This window comes from Lingula anatina, chromosome 9 (assembly GCF_051362555.1).
Source record: "Lingula anatina isolate TDL-2025a chromosome 9, LinAna3.0, whole genome shotgun sequence".
NCBI classification, from domain to species: Eukaryota; Metazoa; Brachiopoda; class Lingulata; order Lingulida; family Lingulidae; genus Lingula; species Lingula anatina.
Window position 1 is genome coordinate 19,231,614 of NC_141775.1, and position 24,496 is coordinate 19,256,109.

At 36.8% G+C, this 24,496-nt stretch overlaps 2 protein-coding genes across 4 annotated transcripts in view; both read left to right on the plus strand.

Annotated features, from left to right (window-relative positions):
• LOC106168600 (uncharacterized) overlaps nt 1–24,496 on the plus strand; it is a 348,468-nt gene that overhangs the window by 62,971 nt on the left and 261,001 nt on the right. The gene's annotated exons all lie outside the window — the stretch shown is intronic.
• The window catches only part of LOC147760092 (uncharacterized), a 30,358-nt gene that overhangs the window by 1,778 nt on the left and 4,084 nt on the right, over nt 1–24,496 (plus strand). For both annotated transcript variants that reach the window (XM_086995349.1, XM_086995350.1), the window contains exon 3: nt 6,545–7,724. In XM_086995349.1, coding sequence (XP_086851475.1) covers nt 6,545–7,724 — 1,180 coding nt within the window. The remainder of the gene's footprint in view (nt 1–6,544; nt 7,725–24,496) is intronic.

Genomic DNA, 24,496 nt, shown 5'->3' on the forward strand with positions numbered 1-24,496 from the left:
TTTGAACATATCAAATTTTTAAGATGTGCGATGGCCTGTAATTTGTAGAATTTCAACATTTCCAACAAGCTGTATATTCACCGTGCCGGGTACCTATCATTTAGTTGATCGAGTGATGGCAGTGGCTTTCTGGTCTCATGCATGGAATGAATGTCACCGTATAAGTGAAATGTTTGAATCTTGGCTTCTCATGCAATATCTTCGTGTTTTAATGTGAAAAGGATGAAGTGGATTGCGAAATAACATTGTCATCCAACCTGCATACACGTATACGTATGTGCATATCGTGGTGTACCAGTACTTGTTTGCAAAGCGGTGGGGAGGGGGGGGGGGATTGGTACCAGTAGTTGTGAAAGATACAGCAGGGGCGTAACTAGACCTTTTAAAATTGTACGCACAGAATTTTAAAATTCCCAGGTATAGCTAAATGTAGATCGACTTACGCAAAAGATGAAGGGCAGTTTAAATTATATGTGCCAAATATAATAGCTTAGTTTTCACCGTTTATAAAATCATTACTTAAAGTTCAAAATATTCCCTCAATATAATTAAGTTCCAGTAAATTATTTCACCCAGAACCAACGCTTTTTCCGGGATTGGGGTACAGGCCATACATAATTGCCATCTGTATCTTACTTCAAAATGTCAGGGCCTCAAAGTTTTCCAAAAGCCGTGAGCGGGGGTGGGGGTGGGGTAAAAATTAATGGAATCTTTTTTTAATAATAAATTTCATTGGGAAAGAGGGTTAAAAATAATTGATACCGATCTCCCGTCACGCTCTTCCACGAAAGAACGCCCTTGTATGAATATAAAAATTGCCTTCTCGTCTCGCTCGGATCGCGAACGATCTCTGGCTGACGATCTTCTGCGAACGAAGTCCATTGAACGAATGTGAAAATTGCTTTCTCTTTTCGCTCAGATCATGCTCGATCTCCTGCTGAAGATACGAAAATTGGCTTCTCATCTCGCTGCGGTCGGTAACTATCTCTTGTTCCCGATCCTCGGTTAACGAAGTCTCTTGAACAAATATGAAAATTGCCTTCTCGTCTCTTTCGGATTGCGAACAATCTCTCGCCGAAGATATAAAAATTGCCTTTGTTATGTATTAGCTTTGTCAGGTGCCATACGTATAAAGATCCGAAAGGTGTCCCCTTTCATAATTTGGCGGCAAGTTAGGTCATATTTCATTTAGGGCCTACACGTGTTTTGTACCGTATGTAGATCATTCTTGTCACTTCTGCATTATATATTTTAAAGTCAATGGAAACATTTTATTGTGTTTTGTAAGCTTTAGGAAGTAGTTACGTCGTGACTGAAAAACAGCGTGCACTACAAAGTAGTATAATATTCATACGTCAAATTACTGCAATGGATTTTCATACGACGTCCACAGCTACCCCGACAAGTCAAGACTTTTTTAATCGTAAGCCATCCAGCCTTCAAAATTTGAAAACATAGGCCGTCCAGTGATGACAGCGGCCGTTCAATTGGCAGCTGGAGGGCTCGCTGAAAAAAGCCTTGCTTAGAATGGTATATTTATTGAACTAGGGGCTTACTGACACAAACTTTGAAAACATATGCAAATTATGCCCGCTTGTATCAAGCTAAATTCTAAATAATGGTGAGGCACCTTTGTTCGATGTGGTTTGTTGCGGTTATCCCGAGTTGTCAGAAAATAATCTTAAGAACAGTTGATCGTTGTAGGATTCTTGCACCTTCTTGCTATCCATGGCAGGGCCGTAGCCTCCGGGGGGGCAGGGGGGGCAGCTGCCCCCCCCCCCTGGAAATTGGGGTGCAAAAAAAAGAAAATGATCGCAAAGGTAAAAAAAAAATAATTGCAAAGTTGGTATTAATTCTGTGAGAAAAGGCACTCATGGCCACTAGACAATCATTCAACAATCTGTTTACAAAGGTGTACTGTTTTTAGCCAACTCAGTTTATGCCAAAAAGCTCACCCTCCGTGTTGTGTTGAAAAAATGTACTTATGGCAAAATGAACCCACAATTTCTGACTTCTGATTGACCAATAAATAACATTTAAAATGCACCAGAATGCAGTATTATACATTAAGTTTTTGAAAATTTTCCACACCGTGGGAGGGAGGCACCCCCTCCCCCCTCGGGGGCTTCTCCCCCTCGTGTCCGCTTACTGCCCCCCCCCCTGGCATTTTGCTCAGGCTACGGCCCTGCATGGTCAGCTTAATGATGAATCTTCTAAAAGTTGAACTTATACATGGTATCGTCCAAAATCAAACAATTATATTACAGGATAAAGCTCTGTTTGTTTGTGAAAATTGCCCATATCACCCTGTTAGTTTAGGGGGTTAAGCTGGGTCAAGTCCGTGTCAAAATTCTTTAGAGCTTTGCAGGAAATATTTTTTTGTTTCTCTGGCTCCTTATAAAGCCCGTTGTCCAGATTTTATCTAGTGTCCCCAGGTTTGCTGGAACTGCTCTTTGAAAATAACACAGGTAGATTTTTATCTGAGATAAATCTCGCCAGCGAGTGTGCATTCGACACACTTAAGACAAAGGCTACCTGAGAGTTGAAGGGCATTCAAACCTTCAATTAAGAGGCAAAGGAAGTTCCAGCTAGATGGACGATTAAGATAGGACTTCTGGAGGTAGCTAGTATTGTTTATTTACCTCAGTTCTGTGAAAGCAAACGAGACGGGGGGCGTCAGAACAATGGTGCATATACGATTCATACAGAAGATTTGTACATTCAGGTGACTCTAACTTGCAATCGAAGAGGATTTTCGATTATTTTTCGTGAAAAATACACTAAATTTATAGAGAATAATATCATGATTGGCTAAAAAAATTGTACGCACAGTGCATCCGTGCGTATGCCTAGTTACGCCCATGTACAGTATTGTAAACTAACCATAGGCATGTTTTGAAATATATGAATCGTAAATTATGTCTTTTTTGCTGGGGGCGGGGGGGGGGGGGGGTTAAATGTATCAATTGTGTTAATTCTTTTAGAAAAAAAACATGTAAACACAAAATAAGTTTTATTGCATTGGTTGGGGGTTTTGAGGAGAAGAATGTCATAAAAATGCAAGTTTAAAAAAGGTGAATAATATATGTATGTGTGTATGTACATAAAATGAAACAGGCTCTTCAATGATGAGGGCATATGATAGTGACGTGGTGCTCTGACTTGCATGTGTTTTCTAATTTTTTCATGCCTTGATTCAAATTGGGTTTTTGAATTATGATGGGTGTGCAACTTTGCCCAAAGTTCAGTTTCAAATGTTTTTTTAATAATCACTGTTATGAATTAAGTATAAATAGTGCAGTTTAAGGTAAAAATTGTAAATATAGTGCTGTTTAAGATTGATTGTTACAGTTTACCTATTACAAAGATTGCAATAAATTATGATAAATTTCAGTGTGTATGTGTGTGAGCAATTGATAAATGTAGTTAGATTTTTTTAATGATATTCTTTTAAAAACTCTATTATTTATTCTAGGCTTGAATAGCATGAATGGGACCAGGATTATTCTTTTTGTCGTGCAATTATCATAACAAAAGCGCCCATCATTTCCAAATGCTGTGTGGCAATGAACACCACAACCTCTGGGATACTTCTAAGGGATGAAAAATATGTGCTCTTGCTAATATAAATAATTATTGGTTATCAGTACATAGAAATGCAGTTTGTGAAATCATTTTAGGTTTTAACCACATGAAGTTAGTTAAAAGTGTATGTGCAAATAAGTTAACAATACATTGTTTTATTTTTACTGTGCAGGTTTTTTTATATATGTGTAGCTTATAGATAATATCTACTTATCAGAATACAAGTAAAACAAGTTTATTCAAATGCAAATATGGATTGATACCTGGTATCACTGAAAGAAAATTAACATGACATCTTTGGGAAAATTTATGAAATTATATTATTTGTAAAAATTCTGGTCCACTGTGTAAAGGGGAATTGTGTGTTAGATGGTTAAATATATATAAATGTGTACCAATCAAGTAAAGTAGCATTGAATTATCACCTACTGGGTAATTAATGTACAATGTAATGTAAAATAACTATTTTGCAATGTACATGTCTCACTGGTAAAATATTTCAGGCTAGTTGAATTTTATGTAAAATTAAAATAAAATATATAGCAATGTGATTAAATGTAAATTGTCTTTCATTTGTTATTTTTCATATTTAATGAAAGGAATACCCTCATCAGTTGGCCTCATGTAATAAAAAGGTTTATCTACAATGAAAAAAATGTTAAAATTCATTTGTATTAGCACCGTGGTAAGTGCCAAGAAAAAAATTATTTCATTGTCCCCAATACCCAGTTGCTCTATATAAGTAATACTGTGTGAAGGAAAAACTAAAACGAGACTGAAGCCCATGAGAAAGCACTAAGTCAAAGCGAGGCTTATATGCGGATATCGTAAGTGAGAGTTTTCAGGCTGACATGGCCGTGAATTGATTTGTGCCATTCACAGCTTAAGGCAAAGTTCTTTACATGCTTACATTGACAGAAAGCTGAATAAATTTTCCACAACTTGTAGTAATTTCAAGTTGTGCGGAGGCCTCTATAGGTACAAAAATCAAAATCAAAAACCAACTTCCGTAATAGCTTTAATAAAATTTCGATTTCAAACTCATTTTTCAACATTAAATATGCTGTAGATCAACTTTTGGGTCATCTCACATTATTCGAAATTTATTTCTCAATATGACAATGTACATATTGTAACCCCAAGTACGTTAATAGCAGAGATAATACACCGTTTATGACACCCTATAAATCTCAAAAAATATTGCCCAATTCAAATTCTCAAACTTCCGGTTTGTTTAATAGCCACCTAGCGGCAGACCAGTGGCTCCCGGGCTGTGGGTCATCTTTCATCTCCGTGAATTTGGGGTCAATTGGTGCATTTTCATAGGAGTAGCGGCCATAAGATACCGAAACTGAAAACTGTCTCTAATTCGGGAACCGTTAATGTTAGCGACCCCTTCTTTTTTGCATTTTGTAGAGCATGTAAAGCCCAATACTGTAAGTGGTCTCCATTTTTTTGTATTGCATACGGTTTTTGTGTTATGCTGTATTAAAAAGTACTTTGTGGTGGCACATTATTGTAACTCAGAATTGTAACATTTAGTCCCTTATATCTCCAAAACTGGCGGAGATAGGTCAATGGTTATTATTTAAGTTGAATAGGAAGTCATTTACTTGCAATCTAGATGTGACCTTGACATTGACCTTTGACCTACTTTTCACAATGAACTGAACTTTGCAAATTTTTGTTCCCTTTTATCTCCAAAACTGGCAGAGATAGGTCAATAGTTACTATTAAAGTTGAATAGGAAGTCATATACTGGCAATCAAAGTGTGACCTTGAAATTGACCTTTGACCTACTTTTCATCATGAATTGAACTTTGCAGATTTCTTTCCCTTTTATCTCCAAAACTGGCAGAGATAGGTCCATAGTTACTATTAAACTTAAATAGGAAGTCATATACTGGCAATTTACTGTGACCTTTAAATTGACCTTTGACCTTCCTTTTACTATGAACTGAACTATGCAAACTTTCGTTCATCTATCTCCAAAACTGACAGAGATAGGTCCATAGTTACTATTGAACTTGAATAGTAAGTAATACACTAGCAATCTGTGACCTTGAAATTGACCTTTGACCCACTTTTTTATGATGAACTGCTTTTTGCTTGTTTTCTGGCCTTCAAATCTGCAAAATTGGCAAAGAAATGCCCATGGTTGCTATTGAACTTGAATAGAAGTTCATATACTATGATGTTGAAATTGACCCTTGACCTACTTTTTCACCATGAACTGAGCTTTGCATATTTTTTGCATCTGATATCTTTAAAACTAGCAGAGATGTGCCTATTGTTTCCCCTAGGTTTTCTCTTTTGTCAGCATATATGCACCATTGACAACACATTTCAAGGAAAACCAATAAGCCTTTTGTCTAGAGAATACAGTAGTGATCAAGGGTAGTAAAATGCAAGTCAATTTGAAAATCTGCTTGATTGTACCATTTTAAATTATATTTTTTTGCATATTTTGAGAACTCTTGTTGATTGCATCTTACAGAGCTTGTCAAACACAAGACTGGTGATGGTGTCCCTTTTAGTAGGGGGGGGGGGGGTCCATACGAATGCCCTTACTCCAGCTGGTGGTACAATATCCGGAGGCGGTATCGCCTCTCTGATCCTCTAGTTCTAATTTGTATCCCTTCAACCATATCACATTGCAATTCCTGATGAGTGACTTAATTATTTAGAAACTTTTCACTATGTGACTATTTGTGGATGGCATGATTAAATGTTGGGGGAAAAGGGTGTTCCTTGCCCCCTGTACTCCATCCTAATTTTATAGGTTCATTGCAACATACCCCATTTCTCAACTTGAACAAAGTGGACTTTATCATATACACACATACACATACACACACACACACCCCGGTAAATGATTTCTTTCGCACTGACAATTTAACATTATTATATGGTAATGAACAACAACTTCAAAATTTTCTAAACTAGTTTTTATTCATAGGGCGACGTTGAAAAGATTTTTGATAAACTCAAGAAGTGTCTCGACGACAAGCAGGTACTCAAGGACCACGTCTACCAATATTTTGCCGTAAGCAACTTGGCCGAAGATGATGGGGAGTTCGCTGAAATAAAAAGAGCGATCGAAGATTTGTGCGGTTATAGCAGCAACAGTATTGCTACCGTTCAACATCTTTCAGTGAGTTGGATAAAATTGGAAATGAATTTGGCAGAGAAGAGTGAAGAAAACCCCATCATAACTATTGAAAAACTGAGGGAAATGGCGCAAAGGGTAGGACTCCCAGATGAAGAATTACAAGAAAAATTCATTCCTTACCATCACCGTCAAGGCGACATCCTACACTTCAAAGTTGATGGACTGGAAAATGTCGTCATAATAGATCCACTTTGGTTAGCAGTTGTGTTTTCTGCCATCATGACCACGGCCAGCAGTCAACCCGGAGGCAGTCACTTCGATCTCCTAAAAGACGATCTGAAAAGAGGGGTGCTAAAGGAGGAGGTGTTTGATGAATATCTAAAACAAATCAAAATGGCCGAAAAAAAGACCGAAATCATTCAACTTATGCTGCATTTCGACTTGATGTTAGAAATATCCCAATCAGTTGAAAACCCTCTGCCCGGGTCTGGAAAAAGAAGATTCGTCGTGCCTAGTATGCTGGTATCCAATAACAGTGCAAATAACGCCTTGTCTGAGACGGATCCACAGAAATATTTGCTTATTGCATTCCCTCACATTCTGTTTCCTACCGGGTTGTTTCATCGTCTGATCGTCCGTCTTCTTAGGAAGTATAGAGCTCAGGACTATGAACATAACATTCCAGTTGTTGGGTTTGACCACGCCTCCTTCCGTATGGTTGACAAACAGTCGGTGCTCCATCTTGCCATTGAAGAAAAGGCCATGAGAATGATGATAACAAACGCTACTGGACACAAAACAAAACCTCACATATACTTAAACGCACGGAAAACCGTCGAGGAAGAGCTGTCAACTCTTAGGGAGACGTACTGTCCCAGGATGCTGTTTGAATTCCGCATTAGGGTAAATAACAAGGGAAAAGATATTGCAATAAAAGCAGAGGACGTCCAGGAAAACGAGATCTGTAGATCTGTAGAGGGCTCTGAAAATGCAATTGATATGACACCGTATCGCAATTGGTTTTCAGGTAAGCATTAAAATTTTACGTAGTTTTGCTGTGAACAGACATTAAGTTGCTATATAATTAGGGGTGATATAGTCATTGATATCGGCGATTCCTCAAACTGATGTAAATGCAACTAATAATCTTGGAAGATGTACTAAGATGTAGGTGTAGGGAATTTATATTTCAAATGTTTGCCAATAAACCAAGCTATATGTAATGCCATTCACGCAAAAAATGCAGAAGTCAATTCAACAATCTATCGGCACTATTTAACAGCCAAAACCTACTTTAAAGGGATAATAACTCTTCGTATGAAATCTGTATTTCACAATAAAAACATTGTGAGTGACTCATAAAAATATAATATATTCTGTTTTCCCACAAAAACGGCTGTTATAGCTATTATTCTGATATCTGAGCTTGTCTTTAGACCACGTGACCTCCATTGATGGCTATACTCTGTTAAAATCTCTTAAGAGATTTTAACAAAAAACCAAACTTTTTAGAAAAAAACCAGGGACTAACTTTGAATGTAAAAATGGATTCATTAACCATTGGTAAGTATGGGAAAATTGTTGTTTACTCCAGGAAAATTCATTTTTTGGCCGAAACGAAGAGTTATTATCACTTTAACTATCTAAACTTAATTCTACTAAATTAGTTTTTGTCATTTTAATCATTCGTCAAAATCTAACAATCAATAAATGATTCAAAAGTCAGTTACTGCAACTCAACAATTAGTCACCGCAACTCAACAATGTATTTTTGCGTGAATGGCATGAATGCATGGAACGCCATTCACGCAAAAAATGCAGAAGTCAATTCAACAATCTACTGGCACTATTTAACAGCCAAAACCTACTTAAACTATCTAAACTTAATTCTACTAAATTAGTTGTGGTCATTTTAATCGTTCGTCAAAATCTAACATTCAATAAACGATTCAAAAGTCAGTTACCGCAACTCAACAATGCATTTTTTGCGTGAATGGCGCGATGCATGGTGCGCCATTCACGCAAAAAATGCAGACGTCAACTCAACAATCAGTTACAGCAACTCAACAATCAGTTGTCGCAAATGGTCATTCGCGGACTTAACACCAGATGGCGCGCGCGCACCGTCAGCGATCTGAAACGTCCTTGACCTTTTTGCATGTTTTCAATTCCGCATATTATGCGAGTACATGTGGTTCATCATGTTCGTATTGTCATGATATAGTTAAGTATATATAGTAGGATTGCGTTCAATCACAACATACTGAAATTAGATATGGCAATGAACCACATGTACAGCCCGGGAGCCACCGGCTCATATGACGGTTATTTCAGAGAATATTAGATTTGGCCTCGTTTTCAAAACTTGATGCGGCGGCTTTACCCAATTTGGCGGGAGGAGCAGGCATAGAGACAGATAAGATGAACAGACGTTTATATGCTGATATGTTGATAATTTTACTAATGCACTTGACAGAACGATAAAGTATATTCTCAAGCTATATTTTTTATAACAAAGTAGTGTTCAAGTATCGGTTTCACTGAATCTTTTATCAAGTTACTAGCGTGTTCCAAAATGGCGGCACACAAAACCGAAATGTAAACACGTTCTTTTGAATTGTGCCAAATGCAGATGAAGGTGATTTTCCTTTGTCTGTTCAGTTTTTTTTTATAGTGTGACATTTGTTTTTGAATATGTTAAAATTTTAGGAAGGAACCTAACCTTCCTAAAATTTTAACATATTCAAAAACAAATGTCACACTATAAAAAACACATTTTTACTCCTTTGTCAGGAGACAAATGTATGATATCAATATGAGTGAATTTTTATGTACAGACACAGATGTGTCTGTACATATTGCCATCACCTGCGTCTGTCGTCGCCGTCGCCGATGCCGATGCCGATGCCGGATGCCGATGCCGATGCCGTCGCCGTGCACTTTCCTTGTAAACACGATAAGTGGAGGGCAGTTTTACTTTTTGTCTTAATATTTACAGAGCTGATGAATATTCATAAAACGCAGGTCAAGTTCGAAAATCAGCATGATCGGGCCATTATTGTAGAAGTTATGCTGTTTTTTCACTTTTCAGCATATATGCAACCCTGTAAACACATTTTAAGGAAAACCATTAGACCTTTTGTCATGAAACTCACAGAAGTAATCAATCTTATTTAAATGCAGGTCAAGTTCGAAAATCGGCATGATCGGGCCACTATTTTAGTAGTTATGCTGTTTTTTCATTTTTCAGCATATATGCAACACTGTAAACACAATATAAGAAAAACAGATAAGTCAATTGTCATTAAACTCACAGGAATGGTCAATCTTACTAAAACGCAGGCTGAGTTCGAAAATCAGCATAATTGGGGCATTATTTTAGAAGTTATGTTGTTTTTTCACATTTCCTCAGATTTAATTCTTAGGCATGTTAACAGTCTCATTATTGAACTAATAAGATACGTAAAAGTGTTTGTTTGATATTTCCTGCATCTTTACAACATTGTTAGTTGATCATGTAAAAATGATGGTAAACTTAATATAGTGTATTGTGTAATAAAGTCTCAAAAATGGAAATAAATTCATATCATTGCAGTTTGTCAGATTCAATCATCCACTATGTTCAGAATCTCAGAATGGAGGAAATTGGACATTTAACATTATTCTATTGATACTTTTCCCATCTCATCAATTTTCTTAGTTGATCATATAAAAATGGCAGTAAACTGTTTATTTTGTTTTATGTTTAAAAAATGTTAAAAATGGAAATAAACCCATGTCAGAGCAGTGCTGTCTTGTTTCACATTTCCTCAGATTCAATTCTTAGGCATGTTAACAGTCTCATTATTTAACTAATAAGACATGTTAATGTGTTTGGTTGACATTTCCTGCATCTTTACAACATTATTAGTTGATTATGTAAAACTGATGGTAAACTTGTTATCGTGTATTGTGTAATAAAGATTCAAAAATGGAAAAAAACTCATATCATTGCAGTTTGTCAGATTCAATCATTCACTATGTTCAGAATCTCAGAATGGAGGAAATTGGACATTTAACACTGTTGTATTTATATTTTTCCCATCTCATCAATTTTCTTAGTTGATCATATAAAAATGGCAGTAACCTGTTAATTTTGTTTTATGTTAAAAAAAATTGTTTAAAATGGGAAAAAAAACCATTTCAGAACAGTGCTCTCTTGTGTACATTTGGCATTTTCAAGTTGTGACTTTGAAGTTCCATGGGCCTGAAGATCTTTGCTAGTCACATTTTCTGAATATCCATGATACTAATATTTTATTATTAAAATTGATGGTCATTATGCTGTTAAACATTATGTAATATTGCATCAAAATTAAAAAGAAAAACTATTTTGGGCACTGCTCCCATGATGACCATTTAAGAAAAACAATGTCACTTACTGTTCTCAAACAGTACAGTAAATATGTACAAATTTTTGTGTACATATTGTCATCACCTGCATCTGCCGTCGTGGCCGTCACTGTCACTGTTGCCGTCGCCGTGCACTTTCATTGTAAACATGATAAGTGGAAGGCAGTTTTACTTTTTGGCTGTATATTTACAGAGCTGATGAATATTCATAAAATGCAGGTCAAGTTTGAAAATCAGCATGATAGGGCCATTTTTGTAGAAGTTATGCTGTTTTTTCACTTTTCAGCATATATGCAACACTGTAAACCCATTTCAAGAAAACTGATAAGCCTGTTGTCATGAAACTCACAGGAGTAATCAATCTTATTATAACGCAGGTCAAGTTCGAAAAACGGCATGATCGGGCCACTATTTTAGTAGTTATGCTTTTTTTTTTTCACTTTTCAGCATATATGCAACACTGTAAACACAATATAAGAAAAACAGATAAACCAATTGTCATTAAACTCACAGGAGTGGTCATTCCTGCAAAAATGCAGGTTGAGTTAAAAAATCAGCATAATCGGACCATTAAAGAAATGCTGTTTTTTCACATTTCCTCAGATTTAATTCTTAGGCATGTTAACAGTTTCATTATTTAATTAATAAGATACATAAAAGTATTTGTTTAGCATTTCCTGCATCTTTACAACATTATTAGTTGATTATGTAAAAATGATGGGAAACTTGTTATCGTGTATTGTGTAATAAACTTTCAAAAATGGAAATAAACTCATATCATTGCAGTTTGTCAGATTCAATCATTAAAATTTGATGTTGAATTTGCAGTTTAACATAATGTACTTTTGCATCAGAATTGACAGTAGCCTATTTTGTGCATAGTTAATTCCTGTTTTTTGTCTGTACATTTGACAGCTTTGCTGCCTTGTTTTTTTTCTCAAAAACAAGTTTTATATCTTACATTACATATTACAACCTTCATTTGTTGACCATTTTCAATAGATAAACACTTTGCATAATACAATGCCAGTATTACATTGTAAGTGTGTTTTCAAATTGCACATTTTTGCACGGCTTTACCCAATTTGGCGGGAGGAGCAGGCATAGAGACAGGTAAGATGAACAGACGTATGCTGATATGTTGATAATTTTACTAATGCACTTGACAGAACGATAAAGTATATTCTCAAGCTATATTTTTTATAACAAAGTAGTGTTCAAGTATCGGTTTCACTGAATCTTTTATCAAGTTACTGGCGTGTTCCAAAATGGCGGCACACAAAACCGAAATGTAAACACGTTTTTTTGAATTGTGCCAAATGCAGATGAAGGTGATTTTCCTTTGTCTGTTCAGTTTTTTTTATAGTGTGACATTTGTTTTTGAATATGTTAAAATTTTAGGAAGGAACCTAACCTTCCTAAAATTTTAACATATTCAAAAACAAATGTCACACTATAAAAAACACATTTTTACTCCTTTGTCAGGAGACAAATGTATGATATCAATATGAGTGAATTTTTTTTTCTCAAAAACAAGTTTTATATCTTACATTACATATTACAACCTTCATTTGTTGACCATTTTCAATAGATAAACACTTTGCATAATACAATGCAAGTATTACATTGTAAGTGTGTTTTCAAATTGCACATTTTTGTTATAAGGAAAAGTTTATTTTTGTTAAAAATCTCCCCTGCACAAACCTGCAAAAACATGGGTTATAAGTTTGTAAAGGAAAATTGTTTCATGAAAAAAGAACATTTGTAAAATTCTTTTGTTTTAATTTATAAATATTGTGGATTTTATGAAACAAAATGTACCAGTAGTTGTGTACACTCTAGTTTGTAGACTAAGATGTATTTCCTAAACTCTTCAGGGCTTCATCTAAATGGGATCTTAATTGATTTAAAGAAACGCATGTTTGCCACAGTTCAGCTTCTGATGATGAGCTTCATTTATCTATACTGATACACTTTAAGAGTAAAAAGTGCCATTTTAGATAATTCAGTTGTTACCAGCTTCCCTAATAAATTACCAAGATTGTGATTTATTATTTATATTGATTTTAGTGTGTATTGTTGTTTTGGTTGTGTGTGTGTGTGTGTGTGTGCGTGTGTGTGTGTGTGTGTGTGTGTAAAAAATATATGCAGTTACAAAAGTTTTCCTGTAAATTACTTTTTAAACCTTTTTAATATTTAATCTAATATTTTTCTAGGCTTGAAGAACATGAATGGGACCAGGACAAATGCGTTTTCCAATTCCTTGGCCTGCAGTTTTTATGACAGAATCACCTATCATTTCCAAATACTGTGTGGCAGTGAGCACCATCACAACCTCTGACATTCTTTTAAGGACTGATAAATATTTTGTGCTGCGCTAGCTGTTGCTTATAATAATATTTTTTGATCATCAGTATTACTACATTTGTCATATATTTTACAGTATATTTGAACCATGCACCATAGGTAACATATGCGAAGTTTAGCTTTTGCATAAATGACATGCCTTGTAGACAGAAACTTCTACTTATAAAAATAAATTCAAAGTATGGATTGGTACAGGACTAACTGGGCATCAGTGAAAACAACTGCTGACCCAAGGTAAATTTATAAAATAATATTATTATTAATATTGATCCTGTTTTTAAAAGGAGTGGTGTGTTCATTGGTTAACTGTATGTACTGATTAAGTAGTGTAAAATAATCGCCATATTGAAGTGTTGCTAAAATAAAAAATAATTTTTTTTGCCACAAATATACAATGTGTATTACATGTATGAAAATAAAATAAAGAAAATTGAATTGATGTTTCTTTTTTTCTTTTTTTTTCATAAAAAGGGACTCTTATCAGTTGGACTAAATAAATAAATGCTTATTTACAAAGAAAAAATATGAAATGTTTATTTTCCTCTATTTATCCTGTGCAAGCTTCATTTCACTATATAGACAATAATGAGCGGTGGAAAAAAACGAGGTCAGAATACCTACAGGATGTAATGAGTCAAAACGAGGCTGGTATACGGTTGTTGCAAGGAAGACATTTTTTGCATACACGGGTGTGAATTGATTTGTGCCATTCCTGGATGAAGGTAAAGTTCCGTACATGCTTACATTTACAGAAAGCTGAATAAATTTGCCACAACTTACTGGTAATTTAAAATTGGAACCTGTTCTCTAAGAATGCAAGCATTTGAGTCAAAGTTGAACTTCCGCTGTAGCTTTAGTAAAATATTTGGTTTCAAACTCGCTTTTCTACACAAAAAAGGGTTTAAATCAACTCGAGGAGCTTCTGACATGATTTGCAATTTACTTTTTAAAATGACAGTGTACATAACAAAACTTTTATACCCTTAATAGCCGAGATATTCCACCGTTTCTGACACCCTATAAATCTCAAAAAATTTCACCCAATTCAAATTCTTCAACTTCCAGTTTGGTTAAAAGCCACCTAGCGGCAGACCGGTGGCTCCCAGGCTGTGTAGTTCCTACTCGAATAATATGCGGAATAGCACAGGTCTCAAACTACTGCGCATGCGCGAAAAGTACGCTGTTTGAAATAAACAAATGCATTTATTTTCTCTTCACAAATAGGGTAATTTCTTTCGCATTTATAGTGTTATATGTGGCACCAAGGGGATTTTCCACCCCTCCCCCACTCTTGATTAATAAAATTATCCATCGGGAGGAATGAAAATTATATTGCAAAATACATTATAAAGCGTAGGAAGGTTAATTGCAGATAATACTGTGAGGATATTCTAGGGGGTCATGCCGATACTCCCCCGCACCGTAACTCCCCCGTACTAATACTCCCCCGCACCGATACTTCCCCTTAGTAAATTTTTGCATTATGCACATCGATACGACCTCACACCGATTGATCCCCGCATCGATAAATCCCCTCTAAAATTGCCGTTATACGCACACCGTTACTCCCCCGCAACGATACTCCCCGCATTATTACTCCCCCTATGCAATTTCCACGAAACTGAGGGTCTGGGTAATGGAGAGTCATCCCTTCATTTAATTATAGGCCTACAGGTTAGGGTCAATCGACGTAAGTGGGTCAAAATCTAGGGCGGGGCTGAATTACCTATGCAAATTGATGGGAACCGGACTGTCTATCATGGGAGAGTATGTCACCTTGCATCAATTTTTTTCACATATAGATTTGAAAAATTGGTCAACGCCTTGGAAGCACGGCCTGCATTGTATAAGAAATACTTTTTTCAAATGGAAAAACGCTTTGGATATTGGTGAGATGAGTAAAAAAAAAATGGCCACAGGGAGATCCTTGGTGATGTTGTTTTTATGCTATTGCGCAGTGCATACAATAATTGCTTACAATTGAACATCGAAGCCGTACAAAAGAAGCCGCAAAATTCCTAAAAAATCTTGGGCGACAACACATTAGTCTCATTCACAACCGGCCGCATGGACTCAACGACCCGTTTGAGTCCAAATTTTGCGGAGAATCTCACGTGCCACGCAAGTCCTGTATGCGAAATTATGAGTTCGCATGCACGTATGTAAGCACGTACGGAGGATACTAAACATTTCCAATAGATGCTACAAATAATCTTTGTTACGCTTTATTCTACAAATAATCTCAAGTTACGCTTGCGGCCTCGCTGTTTAAATAACCTTTAAACAGCGGGGCCGCAAGCGTAACTTGCTCCCTCCGCAAGGAGTTTGCGAGGAGTTTGCAAGTGAGACTTGCGTGGTCCAAGACGCACGTCGTAAGCAATGAGAGAGAAAGTGCCCTTTGCGTGTTGAGTACGGCGCACGCCCTCACATCTATGATGAAGTAAGTCGAAAACACGGCGGGACTGCGAGAATAATAGGTGTGCTCACGACGCATGCTCGTTGTCCAACAATTTTCAGAAATTTTGAATTTTGCTCAATTCAGATTCTAATGTGCCTCCAAAAGACAAGGGAAAGAAGTTTAAGAGCAGAAAAGAAGGTTGGAGGAAGATAACAGAAAACGAAGCGCTTTAGCACTGCTTTTTTATTATTTAATAATTTAACAAAATCATCGTTGCCTGAAGAAAAGACATAGCTGCGTCATCTTAGATTAAAACTAACGTTGCCTTAACTAAATAAATAAAAGGGCGTATAATATAAATACGGTAACTACAGTAGGAGAACAATATTTATTTTGCACAAACATTTCTCAAATTTACAAGGCATAGCTATAGGCCCAGGGCTCGACAGTAACGCTGGCCCGCTGGCCCGGGGCCACTGAAAACCGGTTACGGGCCAGTAAATCACATGTGTTACTGGCCCGAAGGGCAAGTGGGGTTTAATACGCCGAATAAACGTAATATTTGACGATACCTCGCTTCTCGGTAAAATCCCAAGTCCTAAAGTGCTAGCGATCGGACCTGCTTTTGCGTAAATAGCTGTGCCCCCCTTTCAATTGGCGCAAATCTGTTATTTGCAAAAACTATTTTGAGAGGGGGGGACAGTGAGGAACAGAAGAGCAGCTGACGTGTTTTGCATAATTTAATGCATGTGACTTGTTATAGCCAATCAGCTATTCGATTTTTGACCTCGCTGAGTACAATGCTAAAAGTTTGTGTGTCACTAACCACGCGCGCACTACGAGATCACGCAAGCTGGAAGCCATTATTGTCAAACATGAGACAAGCTAAATTGACTAATTTTTGGCCTAAAGTTTCAACGGACCCGAACTTGGAGCCCGTGCCGGAAAGTAGTGGGGTTACTTCAACCGAATTATCCACAGGCTTCAGTTATGAACAAAAACGCAAACGTGAATTCCAAACGCAATGGATAAAAGAATTCCCCGGAATTAATTGGACTGAAGAAAAAGGAATGACATGCACCACGTGCGTGGAGCATAGCAGTTGCAGAGCGAGCGTGTTTGTAACCGGGTGTACAAACTTCCGGAAGCATTCAATAAGATGTCACTTTGAGTCTTCTCAACACCTAGATGCAGAGAGGGTGAAGGCATGTGCACAGAGGGGCCATATAGGACCCTTAGACAGGATCGTGAGAAAAATCGGAGAAAAAAACAAACAGTTACTCACATATCTTTTCAACACTGCGTATTGTGTTATTCACGAGGAAATGGCTTTTACCACATACCCAGTTTTATTAAAGCTTCAAATAAAGAATGGATCGGACCTACGCCGTTGCCAAAGCTATGCCAGTGACAAGGCCTGCGCCAGGTTAGCGTACCTTTATGTATTAAATTATAAATACACAAAGAATCCGGTTCAAACTGCCTGTTGTTAATGATATTTTCAGTGAGGTAACTGACAACATTTTTGACAAGATTTAACCTTTCGTGGGTAACAAATGCAGTTACAATTCAATGTCATTGTCAATTTTTGTAATCTCTACTGTTTTGACGTTACTCATTAGGCTTTATTTATTTATTTATTTATTTATTTATTGTAGTGGATACATTAGTAAATTTAGTTACAGTTTTAGTAACAACTTTGTTCTTTATATCCAATAAGGTTTACCAAGTACATTGTGCAAGGGCTAAGAGAGCCATTCATTGAGGACATACGTGATACCGATGTGCTTCGCATAACTTTTGATGGGGCAACTGATTGCAGCGTTTCGGAAACTGAAATCGTGTATTGCAAGTATATGCAGCAACAAGCATAATGTGTATTATCTGAAAATATCACTTACATGAAATATAAAAGAAAAACCTTGAGTGAAACAATCATTCTTGAATATTTAATTAGTAATGCTGATATTGATTTAAACATATGTTTTAGATGTGTAAAAAGTGGAGAACCAAAAGAAGTTTTAGTTGCCTTGGAGGACCTGGAACATGCACACGCTGATGGTGTTATGAGTGCCATTTCAAGGGGTATGAATAGAATTGCAGGTAATGGTTTATAAAAATTACTGGAACGAGTGTAAATTTTAGAATGTCTTTATTCTCTGGCCAACAGATATGTTATTTTAAATGCAATAAAATTTTCGTAACAAGTCATTATAGAGGTTTTAAGCACTGGTTGCTTATAATGCACATAAAGGTTATTTCAAACGAACTGTTATGAATTTGTACTGATTCCATGTCTGTTCTCTCTTTCTTTCTATTAGATTTTTTTAGTTATTTTCATTGCATTGATTTATGTTCAATATTTGCTTTTTAAACTGTAGTAAATAAAAATTAATTTTTTTTATAAGGTGCAGACTGGCTCACCAAAGTTGTAGGAGCTGGATGTGATGGAGCATCAGTAAACTTAGGACCAAACAACAGTGTGGGTACTCGATTGAAAGATGGAAGGCCGTATATAACGTTGGTTCATTGTGTTGCACACCGTCTGGAACTGGCAGTGGTCAGTGCTATTAAGGAAAATGCTTATATGGCAACAGTTAATGATATTTTGAAGAAAATACACAAACATTATCACTATTCCCCCAAGGCACTGAGGGACTTACAAGCTATAGCCGTCTTCATGGAAGAAAAGGTTATCAAGCCAACTCGTCTGCAAGGAACCAGATGGGTCCCCCATGTTTTAAAGGCCTCAAAAGTCCTGATTTCAAGTTACCAAGTTATTACTACACACTTTGAGCATGTGGTGGAATCTCCACCTGGATCCCATTCCATAGAGGTGAAAGGAAGGGCAACATTTCTGGCCAAAAATCTGAAAGATTTTAGAGTGTTGAGATTTCTCTTTCACATTAGAGATATATTAGAAGTGGTATCTAATCTATCACTTGCAATGCAGTGCAGCAAAGCTACATGTGTTGATTTCCTGGACAGCTATGAAACTGCTCTCATGCTACTTACGGAGTTGCAATATACCCCTGGTATAGAATACAGCAGTTTCTTGGCTGAGGTCAATTCCCCTCCATATGGGATGTTTAGGGGGGTGCAGCTGGAGCATATTGAGCAAAATCCTGTGAGATACCAAGACCTTGCTGATGTTTGTGTTCTTGTACAAAATAAAGTCATCACCAGATTAGAAAACGAGCAGGATCCTTCCATGGCTGTGTTGAATGCAGGGCGTGTCTTTGACACTAAGGAGTGGCCTTTGGATCGCCAGAACTTAGCAGGATATGGGAATGACAGTGTAGGGTATCTTGTGAATCATTTCAGGCCTGTTCTTCAGAATCTTGGAGTGTATGATTTTCCCAGTATACGTAATGAGTGGGCTCGCATGAAGGCCATATTGGGAGTGAGACTGCAGAGAAATCCAAGACCGACTGTGCAAGAAATATTCATCACGCATGCAGATGATTTAAAGCATATTCTTAAACTTGTTGAAATAGTATTGGCAATCCCTGTTTCCAGTGCTAACTGTGAACGTGGATTCTCTGCACTGAAGAGAATCAAAAGTGATTGGAGGGCATCTCTTGCTACCGTACAAACCAATGATTTGCTTTTTGCTTCATTGGAAGGCCCTGACCTTGAGTCATTTTCTGCAGAAAGAGCCTTGCATCTCTGGTGGACAGAAGCTCAGAGACAGCGGCGCCCCCAGTTTCAGGAAGCACCCGTTGATGGAGATGCAGATGAACTGTTCAATTTCCTCTTGAACCACAATGATTAAAGGACAACTCAGTGGGTTAGATTAATGTATAGAAGCAGGTTCTATGTAAAACTTTGATCAGATTTGTGTTTTGGGAGATTGTTTATTATTATATGAATAAGTCTGGGTCACAAAAGTCCTGTTAAGACAACTAGAATAAAGAATTAGAAAACGAAAACTATTTATCATGATTTCGGAGCACAGCCAGAAGTACTTCAGGCTCAAGGTCACGACCTCGATTTTCCCATGCTTACGACCAATCACAGCAGGCTTCAGTCAGAATGAGATAGACGTCACGACTACACAGCGAAACTTGTCAGACATGTAAGTGCCGCCTGTCCATCTTTTCGGTACATGTACCGATCAAAAACAGAAAAAGTAAAGCCCAAAAACGCTCTTATACACGTAACCAACTTTGTATGAGCACAAATATTGCCATTTATTGTGAACGGGATAATATGATAATGAGACACACTTGAGACCTGTGAAGCGCATACTCACGTGTCGAGGAGTAGTTTTGCCATTGCCTCGTATGTGAGTCCTAACTCAGCTTTAAGTGTCCTCCACCGCCCCACCTCCCTCCCAACATACACAGTCTGACTGCTTCTTCGTCTGTCTCTAATTTCTTTCGTATCTTTCGAACAGGAGTGGCTATTTTCTTTCGCCCCCTTTTGTCGCTCTCCTCTTCAGACTTGACGCGCGTCTGAGCCATGTTTGCTGTTTTGGCGCCAAATAGTAACATCCGGGTCTCAGCCGTAGTACTTCATTCATAGTAAACCGCGAGACTTAGCGAGAAATTGCGCGTTCTGAAGCCGTACTGTGAGGTGGTAGCTGAGTATTTAAGACGAGTCGTCTTTTATTATTTAATGGAACTTAAAAACGGTATTAGGTAGCTTCATTTTCTGAATGGTTTTGGATAGGATATACCTTGGTCATTATGGGGAAATTGGTGAGTTTTCCAGGAAAATTCATTTTCGTGCTATTTTAAGGGTTTAACGCGCTGAGACTGTCTTTAAAAACTAATTTAATAAATAGGTTATGTGTTTAAAAGGATCAAACAATGTTTCCAAAAGTTTATTCTTAAATTGCCTGTAATAAATGAATAGTAAGCAAATAATAGTTGCGACTTCTGATGTCATGTTGGGCAAGTGGAAAGCTGAGTCGGGCCAGTGAGTTTCATGCCTCACTGGTCCAATGGGCCAGAAGAAAAAAAAGTTAGTGTCAAGCCCTGCAGGCCTACGTACTGTTAAGCTGCACGCAAAGTCTGAGATCGACTTTGAGCAACGCCCTTTTTTTCCCCAATATATTTCGAATAAATTGTGTCAATCCCCTATGTGTCCCAAGAGGGTGGTGCATCTTGAAAAAAAAAAATAGCATAATAGAAAGGGTTTTGAATCACGATTTGTGTTTACAAAGCCCAGGGAATTTTTTGCTTTGGGGGAGTAGTGTTTTTGCGGAGTATTGGTAGGCGGGAGCATCAGTGGGGGAAGTATCGATGCGAGGATGTAAAGAAGCTGGGGAGTATTGGTGCGGTGATGTAAAGAAGCGCGGGAGTATCGATGCGGGGACGTATAGGCATTCTAGTCAGGGGCGAACTCGGCCAATATAAAAATTTTAACTTCGTCTTACGATTTTGGAGCGCCTGTTCTAATTTTTAATAGCGAGGCAATGGAACCAAACAAAACGAATCTAAAAAGAATTGATATTTTTTAATAGAGGTTATAGCCGGGCGTATATCAAAAGGCGGCTCGTTTATTATTGTGATATGTAATAATAATTTATGTAAAAGATACGATATAATAGGTTCTTGTCGATTAGCTTTATTGATTTTTATGTACAGACACAGATGTGTCTGTACATATTGCCATCACCTGCGTCTGTCGTCGCTGTCGCCGTCGCCGTCGCCGATGCCGATGCCGTCGCCGGCGCCGTGCACTTTCCTTGTTAACACAATAAGTGGATGGCAGTTTTACTTTTTGGTTTTATATTTACAGAGCTGATGAATATTCATAAAACGCAGGTCAAGTTCGAAAATCAGCATGATCGGGCCATTATTGTAGAAGTTATGCTGTTTTTTCACTTTTCAGCATATATGCAACCCTGTTAACGCATTTTAAGGAAAACCGATAGGCCTGTTGTCATGAAACTCACAGGAAAAATCGATCTTACTAAAATGCAGGTCAAGTTCGAAAATAGGCATGATCGGGCCACTATTTTAGTAGTTATGCTGTTTTTTCACTTTTTAGCATATATGCAACACTGTTAACACAATATATGAAAAACAGAGTGGCCAATTGTCATTAAACTCATAGGAGTGGCCAATCTTACTAAAATGCAGGTTGAGTTTGAAAATTAGCATAATTGGGTCATTGTTTCAGAAGTTATGCTGTTTTTTCACATTTCCTCAAATTCAATTCTTAGGCAAATTAACAGTCTTATTATTTAACTAATAAGATACATAAAAGTGTTTATATGACATTTCCTGCATCTTTACAACATTGTAAGTTGATTATGTAAAAATTATGGTAAACTTGTTACCGTATATTGTGTAATAAAGAGTCAAAAATGGAAATAAACTCATATCATTGCAGTTTGTCAGATTCAATCATTCAGTATGTTCAGAATCTCAGAATGGAAGAAATTGGGCATTTAACACTATTCTATTGATATTTTTCTCATCTCATCAATTTTCTTAGTTGATCATATAAAAATGGCAGTAAACTGTTAATTTTGTTTTATGTAAAAAAATTGTTAAAGATGGGGGGGAAAACCCATTTCAGAACAGTGCTGTCTTGTTTCACATTTCCTCAGATTCAATTCTTAGGCATGTTAACAGGCTCATTATTGAACTTATAAGATATGTAAAAGTGTTTGTTTGACATTTCCTGCATCTTTATAACATTATTAGTTGATTTTTAAAAAAATGATGTTAAACTTGTTATCGTGTATTATGTAAAAAAGTGTCAAAAATGGAAATAAACTCATCATTGCAGTTTGTCAGATTCAATCATTCAATATGTTCAGAATCTCAGAATGGAAGAAATTGGACATTTAACACTGTTCTATTGATATTTTTCACATCTCATCAATTTTCGATGTTGATCATATAAAAATGGCAGTAAAATGTTAATTTTGTTTTATGTTAAAAAAGTGTTAAAAAGGGAAATAAACCATGTTGAAACGGTACTGTCTTGTTTACATTTTGGCATTTTTATGTACAGACAGAGATGTGTCTGTACATATTGCCATCACCTGCTTCTGTCGTGGCCGGTGTCACCGTCGTCGTCGGTGTCACCGTCGTCGCCGTGCACTTTCCTTGTAAACATGATAAGTGGAAGGCAGTTTTACTTTCTGGCTTTATATTTACAGAGCTGATGAATATTCATAAAACACAGGTCAAGTTTGAAAATCAGCATGATTGGGCCATTATTGTAGAAGTTATGCTGTTTTTTTTTCACTTTTCAGCATATATGCAACACTTTAAACACATTTCAAGGAAAACCGATAGGCCTGTTGTCATGAAACTCACAGGAAAAATCGATCTTACTAAAACACAGGTCAAGTTCAAAAATCGGCATGCAGCCTGAGTTGGAAGAGCAGTCTAATTGGATTCTTTTTCTGGAAGTTATTCATTTTCAAAGTGTGAACTTGAACTCCCATGGGCCTGAAGATTTATGCTTGTTACACATTTTACTTACATTGGAATTACCTGTTGAGCATAATTAAAATTTGATGTTGAATTTGCAGTTTAACATAATGTACTTTTGCATCAGAATTGACAGTACCCTATTTTGTTTTTTCCTGCTTTTTGTCTGTACATTTGACAGCTTTGCTGCCTTGTTTAAGTATTTGGAGACTAAAAACACAATTTAAGCTGAATGGTTTCAAATCGAGGCACCACGTATTTTAATACTGTTAAAACCACGGAAAAGGTCAAGGACGTTTCAGATCGCTGACGGTGCGCGCGCGCCATCTGGTGTTAAGTCCGCGAATGACCGTTTGCGACAACTGATTGTTGAGTTGCTGTAACTGATTGTTGAGTTGCGATAAGTGATTGTTGAGTTGCAGTAACTGACTTGAATCGTTAATGATTGTTAGATTTTGACGAATGATTAAAATGACCAAAACTAATTTAGTAGAATTAAGTTAAGATAGTTAAAGTAGGTTTTGGCTGTTAAATAGTGCCGATAGATTGTTGAATTGACGTTTGCATTTTTTGCGTGAATGGCGTTCCATAAATCTAAATGCAACCATATAAATATTAAAATAATATAGGCTTAACTTAGTAAATTCTTAGTCAAATGTATTTTCATAATCCCCGAAAAATGATATTTTACACATCTTATCAGTATTTTTCTGTACTTTATAACCATTGGTAATTTTCGCCCATCGACTTCGTTAAAACAATATGAATATTCTCCACAACACCATGCAGTTTATATTTTAATCAGGCTAACAATACGAGTTTTACATGGGCATCAAAGTCTTGGTGAGGGTAAGACTATTGCCATTCTGTGTTGCGAAAATTTTTCATATAAACTGTTGCATATTAGATTTATTACCCAGCCGTGTACAGTGCTAGAATTGTTTTAACTTTTGATTTAAAAACAAATGCCCAAGCATATTTGGAAAGCGTTTAATGACAAAAATTAATATCAGGCTATCCAACTACCAGACTCGGCACATAAGGATCCTTGAATTAACCGTTATATCGGACCACACTACCCGTTTTCAAGGTGTGTGTTAGGTCGCATTTCGGAGTATCATGCCCCAGAACAAATTTTGTAGCACGACTGCGGGCTCATCCACGCTCGGCTGAACAACCTTAAACTGTACTCTAGCTTTAGAGTACTCTATTTTATTGTCTCTTTGGGGGTATATGGGGACT